This window comes from Drosophila sulfurigaster, unplaced genomic scaffold, assembly GCF_023558435.1.
Source record: "Drosophila sulfurigaster albostrigata strain 15112-1811.04 unplaced genomic scaffold, ASM2355843v2 contig_49_pilon, whole genome shotgun sequence".
NCBI lineage: Eukaryota > Metazoa > Arthropoda > Insecta > Diptera > Drosophilidae > Drosophila > Drosophila sulfurigaster.
Genome location: NW_026909670.1, coordinates 23,548 through 40,997, shown reverse-complemented (window position 1 = coordinate 40,997; position 17,450 = coordinate 23,548). Strand labels below are relative to the sequence as shown.

The 17,450-nt window shown below is 39.0% G+C and overlaps 1 protein-coding gene across 1 annotated transcript; it reads right to left on the bottom strand.

Annotated features, from left to right (window-relative positions):
* Window positions 1–865: 865 nt before the first annotated feature.
* LOC133849809 (uncharacterized) lies at window positions 866–2,916 on the bottom strand. Its single transcript, XM_062285893.1, has 3 exons — window positions 1,812–2,916; window positions 1,463–1,756; window positions 866–1,272 (listed from the first exon to the last, which is right to left on the bottom strand). Exons 1-3 carry the CDS (start codon window positions 2,914–2,916, stop codon window positions 866–868), a joined length of 1,806 nt encoding a protein of 601 aa, XP_062141877.1.
* Window positions 2,917–17,450: the final 14,534 nt, after the last annotated feature.

Here is a 17,450-nt window from a genome sequence, read left to right as displayed (position 1 = left end):
TACAGGACAGCACGGATCAATGAGCACTCGCGCCTCGAAGGCCGTCTTCCCCGTGACTAGCCAGACCGCCGCGGTGGGGAGAATACTGACTCCCTTGCACTGGAGTAGTGCCGTCAATGACAAGGCGGGGCTAGGCACGGGCCTGGTGTGTGGGGAAGTGGGCCGGTCCATCCGGGATGACGATGGTCCTCCTCTGGTGGGTGCCGGGTGGTCGCGTCGGCCCCTCGGTCGTCGCGCCAACCGCTGCTTGGGTTTAGGGTCTCGCATGTGCAGCATGGAGTGGTGGTCCTTATCACAATGCCTGCACCGTCCACCGCTGCGGCAAGTGCCCCGGAGTGCTGATGAGCCAAGCAGTTGGGACAGTACTTATTTACAAGTACTGCCCGGAGCCGCTTCTCTGGCGTCAGCTGGGCAAACCGTGGACATTTGCGCAGCGCGTGGACACCGCGGCACACCCTACAGCGGAAGGAGTTTGTGCCGGGAGGCACATACTCACCCCGCTGAGGGGCCCGGCGAGGCACGGAAACTCCACGCGGAGTAACCAGTGCCACCGGTGCTGGAGAGGGCTCGGACTCCATCGGGGCGACTTGCCTCGGCGGAGAGCCGGCAATCGGTGGCGAAAGGGAGCGCGCTGGCGAGAAGAGCCCTCGTAAGCTCACTCCGTCGGACAGGGTGCAGGATGATCTTCTGGAGGACGCCATGGTAAACTGTAATGGGATGAAACCAAAAGGCGAGAAAAAACAAAAGGAAAAGAAAAAAAGAACAAAAACAATAGATTAAATGAAGAACATGGCGGGATGAATTGCCTAAGCCGGAAGAGAAAACCACAGGATAGTGGATGGCAGTAGAGAGAAGAATAGGTGACTCAGAGCGCGCGTCCCGTAGGAAGGAGGACCAGCTTTGCAACTGGTCGGCGGAAAACGCCACGACACGTCTGGATGTCTACCACACGGACTCTTTCATCAGCACCTGGGCAAGCGGTCAACACACGCCCGAGGCGCCATTCTTGAGGTGGTATATTCTCCTCTCTGATGACCACCATGTCGCCGATTTGGAGATCGCGTGAAGGTGACTGCCACTTATTCCGCTTATGCAATTCCTTCAAATATTCACTCTTCCATCGCACACAGAAATGCTGATGGAGCGCCTTGAGCCGTTGCCAGCGGTTGTGGATGGACTCCACATCCTCTCTGGCCTCTGGCTCCGCCATGGAGAGTAGCGGACCCCGATCAGGAAATGACCGGGAGTAAGTGCCGCCAAGTCGCTCACATCCTCTGACATAGGAGTCAAAGGCCGCGAATTGAGGCACGCTTCAATTTTTGACAGGAGGGTGGAAAGCTCCTCGAACGTATGTTTTACGGAGGAAACCGTCTTGTAGAAATGCGTCTTGAAGCTCTTGACGCCCGCTTCCCAGAGACCCCCATGTGAGGGGCACCAGGTGGGTTGAAATGCCATGCAAGACCTTGATGGCTGTGAGTGGTGACAATCAGGTTGCGGGTGCTCTCCACAAATTCTTTGGAGAGAATGGAGGAGGCTCCGACGAACGTTTTCCCGTTGTCAGAGTACATGTGGAGAGGGCACCCGCGCCGTGCCACGAATCGGGAGAAAGCTTCCAAGAACTTTTCCGCTGTCAGATCCGTGGTCGCCTCAAGATGGATTGCCTTCGTGCTGAAGCACACGAAGACACATACGTAACCCTTCGTAATCTTGCAGCCCCGTCCGACGTAGCTCTTGACGTCGAAGGGACCGGCGAAGTCTACTCGGAGTTAGTGAAAGGTCGCGAAAAGTCGACCGGGCGCTTGGGAGATCACCCATCAACTGCGACTGGAGCTTGCGGCGATGAATCACACAGGTCTTGCATGCACTAATCACTGTCTTCACCAAGTTCCTTAGCTTGGGAATCCAGAACTTAGTTCGGACCAGCCGCATCACCAATTGGTTGCCTCCATGGAGGGAGACTTGATGCGTGAAGGAAACCAGGAGGCGTGAGAACACGCAGCCAAACGGGAGAATTATTGGATGCCGTTCGTCGTAGGATAAGGAGGTGGACGCTCTTACGCGTCCACACGAACGCAGGACACCTTGCTTGTCAAGGAACGGATTCAAGCTTAGGATATCGCTTGACCCGATTAGACGATTATGGGACCGGAGGGAAGCACACTCTTTCGCGTATACCCGATTCTGAGCCTGTACAATCAGCCTCTCTTGAGCTTCTGCAAGCTCTTGAGAGCTGAGCGTCTCTGGAAACGAGACCTTGGGTTGGCGGCAACGCTGGGCAAACCTTCGCACATACGCAAACACTCGGAGCGCTCGATCGAACCTGGAGAAACGGTCGAGGAAGTCCTCACATAGGACTTGCGCTGCATGGACCTTCACCGCTCGACACTCCAATTCAGTATCGAGCCCAATGACCGGTGAAGGCCACTGCGCTGGTGAGTGCGTCAGCCATTCGGGCCCCTGCCACCAAAGGCGACTGCCCAGTAGCTCTTGCGGCGAGACACCGCGGCTTGCCAGGTCGGCTGGATTGTGTTCGGAACGAACATGCTGCCAAGTGCCATTCACCGAGTGAATCTTGGCCACTCGGTTCGCCACGAAAGTGGTCCACTTGCATGGCTGCTTGTCCAACCATGCCAGAACGATAGTGGAATCTGTCCACAGGTACGTCTCAGCGTCGGGGGTGGGAAAATGTGGTAGGAGGGCGGCGGATAATTCTGCCAACAGGAGAGCTCCGCACAGCTCAAGACGAGGTAGAGAGACCGTCTTGATAGGTGCAACTCTAGTCTTCGCTGCTAGAAGGCTCACAGACACTTGTCCACCTGTTTCCACACGTGCGTAAAGAGCGGCTCCATACGCGCTTTGAGAGGCGTCGCAAAACCCGTGGAATTGGATTTTGCGCCGGGAGCGTAGTTGGTCCATCTAGGAATGCGGATGTCCTGCAAGGACGAATAGTTCCGCAGAAAACTGATCCACTGCTCTGTGAGATCCGCCGGTAAGGAGTCGTCCCAGCCGATTTCTTGCTTCCAGATTTCTTGCATAAAATCTTGGCCCAAATGACCACAGGAGCAAGCCAACCTGCAGGATCGAACAACTTGGCGATCTGCGACAGCACTTCTCTCTTACTGAAAGATGGTTTGGACACCATCTCGGCGGTGACGAAAAGAACTCGTCGGACGTTGTGACGTTGCCAGTCTCACGTTGGGCGTACCAAAAATTCCTAAGAATAGTCAGCCCGGATGTGAGAAGACGGTTGCAAATATCATTCACAACCATCTCGCGTGCAAGCATATAGCGGAGCGGGACCCTTTGAACCCTTAGCTCTTTCGGGATTGTGGGGTGGGTTTTGCTATGCTTTACACGAAGCCACGAAAACTTTATTATTATAGAGTCCCTCCTGATTCTAAAAAACAAACACATGAGTCGACCCTCTTGTCAAGAAACTTAATCCGACTCGAATCTACAATACCACTCGATCGGAGTACTACCAATATCTAATAAACAAAACAAATGCAGGCACACTGTTGAAATTCGGACAAAATTTAAGAAAAGCAGGGGTGGTCTTATAAGATGTTAACTGCCACACCCTGGTCTATACCCACCCAACCATGGTCATAAGATGAAACGTTTTTATGACCCCAAAACTATTACAACTCCCCTTTATTTTATGCTCCCATGTCTCCGGAAATCAGAACAAAATCTAGAATTTCATTATTAAAGTCCAATGACTCAAAGTTAACATCAGTATTTATTTATAACAAAAACAAAACCATTGGTTCAAATGAATTATAATTATGACGGTATAATTATTTCCATAATTTTCTCTATAGGGCAGTTATTATAATCCAATACAATATTCTTTTTTATTAGCAACTGCTACTACCCATTTACAATAATAACTAAGAAAGAAGAAGATGTAAAACTAATAATATTTAATAAACAATCAATAATTAATAATCAAACAAGTTTTGGCAACTATTTTTGAATGCGCGCTTTAGCAAAACAGATTCATGAGATTTTCTATTAAATTTACTATTTTTACTTTAAAATTTTTCTTTGCTTCTCAAATCGTTATTTTGTATTTTTAATATTTATTTTATTTTTATGGTATTGTGAAACATTTTTTTATTTAATTATTTTTAGATATTTATTTTTTGTTTATTGATTTTTATTTCAACCACTTTTTATTTATGCTGTATTTATTATGAAATCATTTTTGAATTTTTATCTATATATTTTTAAATATTTATTTATCTTTAATTTTTATTTATTTTTTAAATCCTATTTATTATTTAATTTTTATTTATTTTATTTATAATTTTTATTATTTTATTTTTAATTTTTATTATTTTATTTTTAATTTTTATTATTTCATTTTATTTTTATTATTTCATTTTATTTTTACTTTATATATTTTATTTATCCAAATTTAATATTGACTTTTTATTTATTTGATTTTAAATCATTTTGTTTTTGTTTTGTTTATTTAATTTTTATATATTTAAATATTTATCCAAATTTAATATTGACTTTTTATTTATTTGTTTTTAATTTGTTTATTTAATTTTTATATATTTAAACTTTTATCAAATTTAATATTGACTTTTTATTTATTTGTTTTTTAATTCATATTTAATATTTATTTTTTATTTATTTATTTTTCTCTATTTTATCTATCATATTTATTATTGATGTGCAATTATTTAATTGTAAATCATGTTTAAACCACTGTGCTGTACCAACAAACAATAATAATAGTAACAATATTGGCGGAAGCAAATCAGTACTAAAAGGTATAGGCCTGACCCAAAAGTTAGGGTATCAGCCGACAGCTCATATGCTGTTTGGGAGCTTTCGCAACTGCGAAGAAGTATGAAAAATTACAATGCAAGCAAAACTGTGGGCAGCTGCTGCGTGGCCGAACAGGCACTAACATATGTATGTACATATGTATGTATGTAATTACATATGTACGAATATTTATGTTATAAAACTTCTTTTATGTATTTTTATTTCGGACACTCGGACTTAAAACTTACCCGACAGAACTCCACGACGAAGGCCTTCATGATGTTGTTGCTGTTGGTGATGATGATGTTGATGATGATGATGATTTTAATGATGATGATAAAATGATTGTTTATATACCTTATAGGGTATATTCTTTTGTTTGGTTGTTCACATACACACACATTGTCATAATTATTATTGTTTTGCACAGGGTTTTATGGTGGCTTGTTATTATGTATGAGATTATATTTGCATTATTTATTTATTTATATATATATTTTTTTAATTATTGTGTTTCACGTTGATATACCCTTTAAGGCCTAGGGCAATAATGGCCAACAAAGCAAAGCAAACCAAAAAATAGCGCAAAAAAAATAAGTGCCAAATTACAATTGATATTTCTCTTTACTTTTCGTTATCTTTTTCGTTACTTATTATTTTATATGTATGGCAACTAAATTGTTTTAATATATTGACGGCAAATGCAAATCTTTTTGCTTTTTATTTGGGCTTTTACCCCTTTTACTATTGCCTCTGTGTACAACTATTGTATGACCTTTTAATTTTAACAAACTTATTTTTGTCATACTATTATTCACAAACTTGCACTACACATCTTCACTAGCACTGGCACTGGCACTGCACTGCTGCTGATGCTGCTGCTGCTGAGTGGAGACGGCGAACGATAGAAGCGGCAAACGAGAGAAGTGACGATTCTGGTACAAGAGCCTTGCGCGGCTCGGCACAGTGGTGCAAGAGTGATCTGCCCAGAGATGCACTGCACTTCACTGTTGTTGTTTTTTTTTGGTTCTGCAGGCGGCAGACCAGAAATATAAAAGGCTTCCGGCACGAAATAGTCGGCCTCCGCTGACTAACATGCGCCGGAATTGTGGAATTCAAATCCACTATAGGTGTAGAATTTTGTCTATCCGTATTATTTAATTAGAAAATAATGACGGCTTAGACGAATTTTCACAATCTACATATGAGAAAAAATACGAAGTTAGGACCAATGTAAAATTTCATTATTTCATAGAAATAATTACCTTTACGTAGCAAGCGTAACGAGCTGGTGTATTTATTTTGCTCAAGGCAAAAAGCATCGATGGATGCTGATGATAATGACAGATTATGTTTGTCTTTTATATTCTGGTGATGCATGTGTTTTATATTTGTTTTATTAAAAACACCATCAACCAAGAATGCATCCGTCTCTGATCGTAGTCCAATAAGAAAAAGAATGAGAGCTGTCGTTGCCAAAGTGACAAAGCTCGTCTCCTTCTCCTACGATCTTTCGCTAGACAATTCACCACGGAGGAAAATTTAATTTGCAGAGGTGTATTGTCCCTTTATCGTGCCATGGTTTGTGTCTTCGCTAACTTTGCGCGGAAAATTTAAAATCTCAAGGAGAAAGAGATTTTACGCCCAATTTTTTATTTGCGACCATTACACCCACCAGATAATCTCACGAGTCATACAAAGGCAGATTAGATGGGAATTAGACTCGAATATCTTTCGCATGATACACTCCTAATTCTTTACCTTGTAGATTTTCTAGTAGATAAAAAGAATTACCAATTTTCTTCTTTATCCGACATTTTGAGAACTGATGTCCTAGCTTTTATTATAATTCTGACTGAAATCACTAAGATGGAAATTCCGTTTAAATACTTCTTGGCCTTCTTTATAAATGACAGGATTGGATCGAAGATTGTATTGTCTGGCGTTACGCTCGTAGGCTTCTCTACTACATTTCTTAATGTCTTCTCGCAACAAAGCTAATTGATCACCTCTTTCTAAATATGGAGACTCCTCCAGCAAGGACAATTTTTTAAAAGCTTGTAATCATCTCCGTGATTAATCATATTTACTCCAAATAATGCTTTGTAAGGGGAACAACCTATGGATTGATGAAGCGACGAACGTAAGGCAGATGAAATACTTGGCAAATACATATCCCATTCAGTTTGATCCGACTTAAGATAAGCACGAATAGCGGCTAATAAGGAACGATTCACTCGCTCCGCTGCATTGCTCTGAGGCGAATATAATGCAGTAAAAACATGACGAATACCGAATTTTGTCATAAACGCTTCAAATTCGTTTGATTTAAATTGTGAACCATTATCTGATACTATAATTTCAGGAACTCCAAATTCGGCAAAGATCCTTTGTGACAAAAACTCAGTTATTAACGACGTAGTGAACTTTTCAATGGACATAGCCAATGGTAGCGACTAAAATGGTCAAGAACTATTAGTAAACCAATGTTTCCTTTGCGACTTCGTGGATAAGGACCCAAGATATCTATATAAAGCTTTTGAAATGGTCGACTAGAGACGCTTTGCTCTCCCATAGGCGGACGTAGTGTCATATTTGGAGCTTTAGTTTGCTTACACATATCACACTGCCTAATATAGTCTCTAATGTCTTTTGATAAACCTGGCCAAAATAAATTACGACGCACTCTTTCGATCGTCTTTGCATTCCACCATGTGCAGAGCTTAGACTATCATGTGCTTGACAAATCACAGCTTCTCGCAGTCTCTCCGGTACCCAAAGCTTCCAACAATGAGAATCTTGAAGATTATCTCCTGTTGATGGCTCCGTTCGTATGTATACGAATTTGTCTACGACTTTAAGATCTGGAAATTTTTCACCATGAGATTCAACTTTCAATTTTAGATCTAGATAATCAGGTTCGAGAAACGCTGACGATTCTAAATCAATTTCCGGTGTAGTGTACCAAAACCTTATCAGGCTTTAGAAGGCACTGATTGTCCGTGATCGAGCTTGGTAGGTTGCGTATTCTTGCTATGCTCGGTTCTAGCTCGTCGGATTGGTCGGGGTTCTTCCTCACTCGATCACTTGCGGCTACGCTAACACATGCAAATAGTTAATACGCAGACGGAATATACAAAAGAAAGCTTTATAGGAATCAAAAGAACAATAAAAGAGTTTTCGCGCCGACACACGCTTTAGTGGAGTTTTCTTCTAAGAAATTACCTAGTAGAGGAATCTAGATGTTGAGTTCCTCATCTCTACCCTCCCGACCATGGTAACTTTCGATTTTTTTATAAGTTACCCTACTTTAAATTATATTTAAGTTTTCTATATATTCGACATCTTCCCTTCGTTTACTCGACAGACCATATTAAGCAAAATTAGCAAAACATTATTTCATTAATCACTTCATGTGAAATTTTAATTAATAAAGAATTCATGATACTCCGTTTGTTACATACATATGTGATATGATTACTAATATTTACAAAATTAATTCAAGTCTGAGACGTACTCGTGATAATTTCATTTGATTAACAATTAGGCACATTTATATAATCATTTGTGTCATTAAAGTTACCTTTTGTAACTTCTACTTGTTTAAGTTAACTTACTCAGATGTCGTTTTTCTTACGGTCGTGGTACCATGACGAAGATGAGTGACGATGATAATGTTGTGTTGATAATGATATAATACTATATGAGAAAATATACAGATAATTAATATAAATGTACCAAAATTAGAATTCTTTCATTTTTTGTCGTATCCACGAGTATGCCTCAACAATTTTTCATTAGAATTATTAATTTTACGTTTACAAATTTAATACAAAATAACTAGAGGATACAGACGATGTAATTCGTGAAACTTCTCAGCAAATCATAGCAGCATGCAGAAAGATTGATACAATATAAATGAACTTATTGTTGTTGCATTGTGGATTGTGGTACTGTTGTTGTACTATGCACTACTCATCCAGTGTATTCTTGGTTTTCAGGCGTATGTGCCTGTATGTGCTCCGCTAATATTCAAATCAAACTTGGCCGTGATCTCGGGTGTATGTCGGGGACGGTCAGAGTCACAGTCTTTTGGTACTCCGTTGGGCAGCCAATCTGGTTGTGATCTCCGACCAAATTTGTGCACCCAATATATAGTTGTTCACTAGGGCCACACGGCGCTCTATAGTTGTAAGAATGGTTGAATGAAGGTTGAATGGACCATTAGTGGCCCACAGAGGCTACCATCCGCCAGTGCCGAGCTTGATGAGCCGAATTTCTGGGGATTCTATGCCTTTATTGGAGATATGGTTAGAAACTACACTGACAATTAATTCCACTTCATACCTGTATTAATTATGAAATTTATCACTGCACTGTTTATATATTTATTTATATATAGACGTCTATCCTCACATATATTCTCACTTGGGGTCGATCTGGTATTTTTCCACTGCCAGATTATATAATTCGCAGATTCACGTGGGATTATAAAATTCGGTGGCCGACAGACAATAAATACGTCTGCTTTGACTAATTGCTTTTTCTCTAATGCTAAGCTCGCTTCACTTTCGACTGTACTCCACTGCACCGCATGGTAAGCCGAGCTTTTGCAAGAGCTTTGCGAAGACAGTGATAAGCAAGTGCAGATAGTGAGATGACTAAGTTAGGGTGCGTCAATATTTAGAACAGCAAAAAAAAAAAAAGTTGGGAAATTTGGAACTTCTTTTATTACAATATATTTTTCGCTCACTACACCGGTCCCACAAGTTCTAAACTATCTATATCACCTTCACCTATCCGTGACAACGCGTCAGGAATAATATGATCTTTTCCTTTCCGATGAGAAATTGTGAATTTAAAAGCCTGTAATCGAAAAATCCAACGAGCTAATCGACCAGATACATTTTGCTGTCTCATAAGCCAGACGAGGCTAGAATGATCAGTGATTATCTCAAAGGGCTGTAATTCAAGGTAACATCTGAATTTCTCTACTGCTAAAATGACGGCTAAACATTCTCGTTCCGTGACACTGTAGTTACGCTGAGATTTAGATAATTTCTTTGACATGTATGCTATAGGCTTTTCTTCTCCAGAAGTTGACAGTTGAATGAGCACCGCTCCAATTCCATAGTCACTAGCATCGCAATGCACATAAAATTTCCGACTAAAATCGGCATTTTGTAAAACCGGGGCTGATGTTAAAAGATTTTTAACGTATCCATTGCAGACTGAGCTGCCGGGGTCCAATTAAAAGTTTTCTTAGTGGACAACACTTCAGTGATGGGAAAGGTAATTTCCGCAAAATTTTGTATGAAGCGCCGGTACCATCCGCAAACTCCAAGGAAACCTCGTACTTGTTTTAAGTTTTTGGGTGTGGGCCAATTTTGGACACAGGATATTTTCTCTGGATCTGGAGAAATTCCATCGCTTCCAATAACGTATCCTAAATAGTTTACTGTTGTAACACAAAATTTGCTTTTTGAAATATTTAATGTGAGGTTAGCCTTTTAAATTGATCAGCTATACGCACTAATACTGCCAAATGTGACTCAAAATCTCCTGAGACAATACACAAGTCATCAAGATAACCAAAAACACAATAACGTAAGTCTGGTGGAATTAAGTCATCCATCAATCGACACATTGTGGATGGAGCATTACATAACCCAAAAGGCATGACGGTAAACTGAAACAGCGAACGACCGGGAACAGTAAAAGCTGTTAACGGTTTGGCTTCATCAGACAACTCAATTTGCCAATAAGCGTCTTTAAGATCCAACTTCGTAATTAAGTTAGCTTTTGGTAAACGAGAAAATATTCCTTCAATGCTCTGTAGGGGATAAGCATCCTTTTCGTTACTTCGTTAAGTTTTCGCGCATCAAGACATAATCGGACCTTATTTGGTTTCACCACAAGACGAATAGGTGAGCTCCATGCTGACTGTGACGGTTCAATGACTCCTAGCTCTAACATACGATCAATCTCTTTGTACATCAACTTCTCTACAGCTGGACTAATTGGATAGTTTCGTTGCTTCACCGCTTTAGCATCAGAAATATCTATATGATGTTTAATTAACGCAGTTCGTCCGAGACCTTGCTTTTCGAAATTCGGAAATAATGCTTTGACCGCTTCCAGTTGACGAGATTGTAATTCGGACAATGGATAGTGATCTTCAAATTCGATATTTTCAGTTTCTTCTTCAGAAATAGAGCTAATAATTCCAGGTGCTAATGCAAAAATACGCCAAAATCTATACCAAGAATTAATCGCTGAGCTATAGAAGGTATGACATACAAGTCAATATCTTCTTGCTGCTTCTTATATTGCATGCTCACTCTCAGAATTCCGAGTACCTGATGTGGTTTGGCATCTGCGGTACGCACTTGCGATTTAATGGGTTTAAAATTTGGTAAATCAGAAAAATTTTCTAATGCTAGCGACGATCCAATGCAACTAATGTTGGCTCCGGTGTCGAGCAAACCAAATTCGCTAAAGTTAGAAACGCGACTTTCGCGTAACTACGTCGATCCGACTCATTTTGAAAAACTGTTGAGATAACCAGTTTCTTTTGTTTCTTTATTTTCCTATAATATTTTCGCATACGTAAGGTATTACGACGGCTCTTAACTAAATGTGTTCTAAAAATTCTATCTCTTACTAAATTATAATTCCTTAATCTTTCATGGTAAGGTAAAAATCTTAACATCGTGCGTTCATCACCGATGTATCCTTCCTTTCTCTAATCTTAGGTTCAATTTTATTATCTATCTCTACTGTCGGGACATCCTTCCTGCATTGAATGCCCCGGATTGACGGTTTTCCGACCTCTGTTTACAGGTTTGACAATTCGGCTTGTATACCTGAGGAGTACCGCATCCGTAACAAAAACTCTACGCTCATTTAAGCAATTCTCCCAGATGTGTCCGGGGATTTCACAGTTCCAACAAACTAATTTAGAAGCAGTTCCTCGCTTTACTTCAGCTATCTCTGCCTCGACCTCAGAACTAGATTCTTCCTCGGGAGCAGTTTCTTCAACAGCATAAACTCGAGAAGTTTCTTTGGCCTTAAAAGATACTGACCGATTTTTTCCAACTTCCTGTAGAAAATTTTCGCGTTTTTGTACCAGACGACGTAAAGCGGATATAGAAGAGACTTTCTCAAACAATAACCTGTCTTTCATATCTGTTAGCAGATTACCTTGAATCATTTCCACGAATTCGTCTTCTGGAAAACTGACCGACAACTTATCCATAAGCTTACATATATTTTCATAAAACGAATCAAAAGATTCGCCAACTTTTTGTTTACGAGCTCTTATCTGTTCTCGAAGTTCAGTGACAGAACGGCTCTCGCGATATTGCTCTCTTAACTCTTCACAAAACTCTTCCCAAGTGAAGGTTTGAACTCTTCGATGGAAACGCCAAAACCAACTACTGGCTTTTCCATTCAGTAATAAGTGAATATGTTTGTTCAATAATTGAAAATCATTGTTTAAGTTTTCGAGTGAGAATGTTCACTCTATACAAAAATCCTTCAACCGATAAACCTTCCGACGAACCGTCAAAACGAACACCCCACTTTTGTAACATATCAGCAATTTTATGTGTAGTCAATAGTGGACCCAAATTGGTGTTACGTGAGCTTCTCTGGCTGGACGATAACCCTTCCACGGTTTGATCTGCTGCTGCTGCAGTTGCTACTATCAAACCTGAACTATTCATAGAAGCGATTACTCGACTCACCGTTTCTCTTACGATTGATTCTATATCTGGTTCTGGAGTTTGTATATTACGACGACCATTATTTGGCCTCGAAGGCTGTACTGGTCTAAATGGTCTTCCTCTTCTTCGAGGTGCATTTCCTTTCATAAGCAGGCACTTTTGGTCTGGCCCCTGATTGTTGGGCGTACTACGAAGTGGAGGATTCCTCTCAGTACTTGTACTGTGATCAACATTACTTCTCGCTTCTTCATCGGCAGCTGACAACGCTTGCGCGGCGTCAAATTGACGTTGAACGTGTAACGGGCATATTTCAAATTTAGATTTCCATCGACATTTTTGGGAGACATAAATAAAAAGGAATTTAAACTTTGTTCCGACTCAACAGTGGAGGATTATTAATATGGGCTATTGAAACTAAACTTTGTCATTTTGATACCTGATTACATCGAAGGCTTCTTCGTATTCTTCGGACAACGATACGCCTATGCATATACTATTGTATTCCAGAAGAAAGCGGAGTTACAATCGATCTTCATCAATGCGATACCAAAAGAGCAAAAGTTACTAGAAACTAATAAATTATTTGAACTATTAAGCAATCTCAATACCGATAATTTTGGTCGATAATATTCAAAGATTCAAATATTCGAATTCCGAAAATGTATAAAGAGGTATTACTTAAATTGCTCCATCAATTTATAAGACCTAGCGAAAACAAACGAGCTTGGTATTGAAGGATGTAAGGCTCTCGATAATCGATAACAGAATTATACAAGATAATCCTTAAAAGATGCAAAGTGCGATTCGGTCGAGTAATTTCACATACGTAAGATTAGTCAAAGTCCAGAATCGAAGACACTTTACTTCTGCCCTACTTCCATCAAAGTAGGCCAACAACAACCTGTATCGGATCTTCCGATGCTGTTATAAGTTTCACGATGCTAAAGTTGTTGCTGCCCCACGTTGGGCGCCAAAAATTTATGTGACGTTGCCAGTCTCACGTTGGGCGTACCAAAAATTCCTAAGAATAGTCAGCCCCGGATGTGAGAAGACGGTTGCAAATATCATTCACAACCATCTCGCGTGCAAGCATATAGCGGAGCGGGACCCTTTGAACCCTTAGCTCTTTCGGGATTGTGGGGTGGGTTTTGCTATGCTTTACACGAAGCCACGAAAACTTTATTATTATAGAGTCCCTCCTGATTCTAAAAAACAAACACATGAGTCGATCCTCTTGTCAAGAAACTTAATCCGACTCGAATCTACAATACCACTCGATCGGAGTACTACCAATATCTAATAAACAAAACAAATGCAGGCACACTGTTGAAATTCGGACAAAATTTAAGAAAAGCAGGGGTGGTCTTATAAGATGTTAACTGCCACACCCTGGTCTATACCCACCCAACCATGGTCATAAGATGAAACGTTTTATGACCCCAAAACTATTACAACTCCCCTTTATTTTATGCTCCCATGTCTCCGGAAATCAGAACAAAATCTAGAATTTCATTATTAAAGTCCAATGACTCAAAGTTAACATCAGTATTTATTTATAACAAAAACAAAACCATTGGTTCAAATGAATTATAATTATGACGGTATAATTATTTCCATAATTTTCTCTATAGGGCAGTTATTATAATCCAATACAATATTCTTTTTATTAGCAACTGCTACTACCCATTTACAATAATAACTAAGAAAGAAGAAGATGTAAAACTAATAATATTTAATAAACAATCAATAATTAATAATCAAACAAGTTTTGGCAACTATTTTTGAATGCGCGCTTTAGCAAAACAGATTCATGAGATTTTCTATTAAATTTACTATTTTTACTTTAAAATTTTTCTTTGCTTCTCAAATCGTTATTTTGTATTTTTAATATTTATTTTATTTTTATGGTATTGTGAAACATTTTTTATTTAATTATTTTTAGATATTTATTTTTTTGTTTATTGATTTTTATTTCAACCACTTTTTATTTATGCTGTATTTATTATGAAATCATTTTTGAATTTTTATCTATATATTTTTTAAATATTTATTTATCTTTAATTTTTATTTATTTTTAAATCCTATTTATTATTTAATTTTTATTTATTTTATTTATAATTTTTATTATTTTATTTTTAATTTTTATTATTTTATTTTTAATTTTTATTATTTCATTTTATTTTTATTATTTCATTTTATTTTTACTTTATATATTTTATTTATCCAAATTTAATATTGACTTTTTATTTATTTGATTTTAAATCATTTTGTTTTTGTTTTATTTAATTTTTGTTTATTTTTGTTTGTTTATTTAAATTTTATATATTTAAATATTTATCCAAATTTAATATTGACTTTTTATTTATTTGTTTTTAATTTGTTTATTTAATTTTTATATATTTAAACTTTTATCAAATTTAATATTGACTTTTTATTTATTTGTTTTTTAATTCATATTTAATATTTATTTTTTATTTATTTATTTTTCTCTATTTTATCTATCATATTTATTATTGATGTGCATTTATTTAATTGTAAATCATGTTTAAACCACTGTGCTGTACCAACAAACAATAATAATAGTAACAATATTGGCGGAAGCAAATCAGTACTAAAAAGGTATAGGCCTGACCCAAAAGTTAGGGTATCAGCCGACAGCTCATATGCTGTTTGGGAGCTTTCGCAACTGCGAAGAAGTATGAAAAATTACAATGCAAGCAAAACTGTGGGCAGCTGCTGCGTGGCCGAACAGGCACTAACATATGTATGTACATATGTATGTATGTAATTACATATGTACGAATATTTATGTTATAAAACTTCTTTTATGTATTTTTATTTCGGACACTCGGACTTAAAACTTACCCGACAGAACTCCACGACGAAGGCCTTCATGATGTTGTTGCTGTTGGTGATGATGATGTTGATGATGATGATGATTTTAATGATGATGATAAAATGATTGTTTATATACCTTATAGGGTATATTCTTTTGTTTGGTTGTTCACATACACACACATTGTCATAATTATTATTGTTTTGCACAGGGTTTTATGGTGGCTTGTTATTATGTATGAGATTATATTTGCATTATTTATTTATTTATATATATATTTTTTAATTATTGTGTTTCACGTTGGATATACCCTTTAAGGCCTAGGGCAATAATGGCCAACAAAGCAAAGCAAACCAAAAAATAGCGCAAAAAAAATAAGTGCCAAATTACAATTGATATTTCTCTTTACTTTTCGTTATCTTTTTCGTTACTTATTATTTTATATGTATGGCAACTAAATTGTTTTAATATATTGACGGCAAATGCAAATCTTTTTGCTTTTTATTTGGGCTTTTACCCCTTTTACTATTGCCTCTGTGTACAACTATTGTATGACCTTTTAATTTTAACAAACTTATTTTTGTCATACTATTATTCACAAACTTGCACTACACATCTTCACTAGCACTGGCACTGGCACTGCACTGCTGCTGATGCTGCTGCTGCTGAGTGGAGACGGCGAACGATAGAAGCGGCAAACGAGAGAAGTGACGATTCTGGTACAAGAGCCTTGCGCGGCTCGGCACAGTGGTGCAAGAGTGATCTGCCCAGAGATGCACTGCACTTCACTGTTGTTGTTTTTTTTTGGTTCTGCAGGCGGCAGACCAGAAATATAAAAGGCTTCCGGCACGAAATAGTCGGCCTCCGCTGACTAACATGCGCCGGAATTGTGGAATTCAAATCCACTATAGGTGTAGAATTTTGTCTATCCGTATTATTTAATTAGAAAATAATGACGGCTTAGACGAATTTTCACAATCTACATATGAGAAAAATACGAAGTTAGGACCAATGTAAAATTTCATTATTTCATAGAAATAATTACCTTTACGTAGCAAGCGTAACGAGCTGGTGTATTTATTTTGCTCAAGGCAAAAAAGCATCGATGGATGCTGATGATAATGACAGATTATGTTTGTCTTTTATATTCTGGTGATGCATGTGTTTTATATTTGTTTTATTAAAAACACCATCAACCAAGAATGCATCCGTCTCTGATCGTAGTCAATAAGAAAAGAATGAGAGCTGTCGTTGCCAAAGTGACAAAGCTCGTCTCCTTCTCCTACGATCTTTCGCTAGACAATTCACCACGGAGGAAAATTTAATTTGCAGAGGTGTATTGTCCCTTTATCGTGCCATGGTTTGTGTCTTCGCTAACTTTGCGCGGAAAATTTAAAATCTCAAGGAGAAAGAGATTTTACGCCCAATTTTTTATTTGCGACCATTACAACGTGGCCCGCCAACGAATGCCTAGCGTCTTTGCGACACTAGCTTCGTCGATCTCGAGGAAGTCTGCACAGAGCAAGTGATCCTTAGGGATTCTTCTCAGCACATCTTTCGAGTTCGAGGTCCACTTACGCAAAGGGAACCCAGCACTCTCGAGCGCTGTTCGAAGCTCATCTATAGCAGACACCGCAGCCTGCTTAGTGTGAGCTCCTGCTAGGACGTCATCAACGTACATATAATTGGCGATGATGTCACTAGCAAGGGGTACCGGTCGCGAACATCACTCGCAAGCTGATGCAGAACGCGGATAGCCAGGTACGGAGCACAGTTCACTCCAAAGGTGACTGTGTTGAGTTCAAAGTCGCATAACTTCTCGTCTGGAGTACGGAAGAGCAACCTTTGAAACCGGGTGTGGTTGGGAACCACAAGGATTTGCCGATACATCTTGGTGATGTCAGCGTTGAAGACGAACTTGAAAAACCTCCATTTCAGGATTTGAATGGTCAGGTCGGATTGAAGGATTGGCCCAGTGTGGAGGATGTCGTTCAGACTCTTCCCGTTTGAAGTCGGGCTGGAGGCGTTGAATACAACGCGGAGCTTTGTGGTGGTGCTGTCGGGCTTGAGAACAGCGTGATGTGGCAAATAATAGTTGCCGG

Coding starts and splice junctions, on each gene's coding strand:
- LOC133849809 (XM_062285893.1), bottom strand. CDS start 2,916: ATGGACCAACTACGCTCCCGGCGCAAAATCCAATTCCACGGGTTTTGC. Junction 1,757..1,811: donor GCTCCAGTCGCAGTTGATGG/GTGATCTCCCAA, acceptor AACTCCGAGTAG/ACTTCGCCGGTCCCTTCGAC. Junction 1,273..1,462: donor CACCACTCACAGCCATCAAG/GTCTTGCATGGC, acceptor CCTATGTCAGAG/GATGTGAGCGACTTGGCGGC.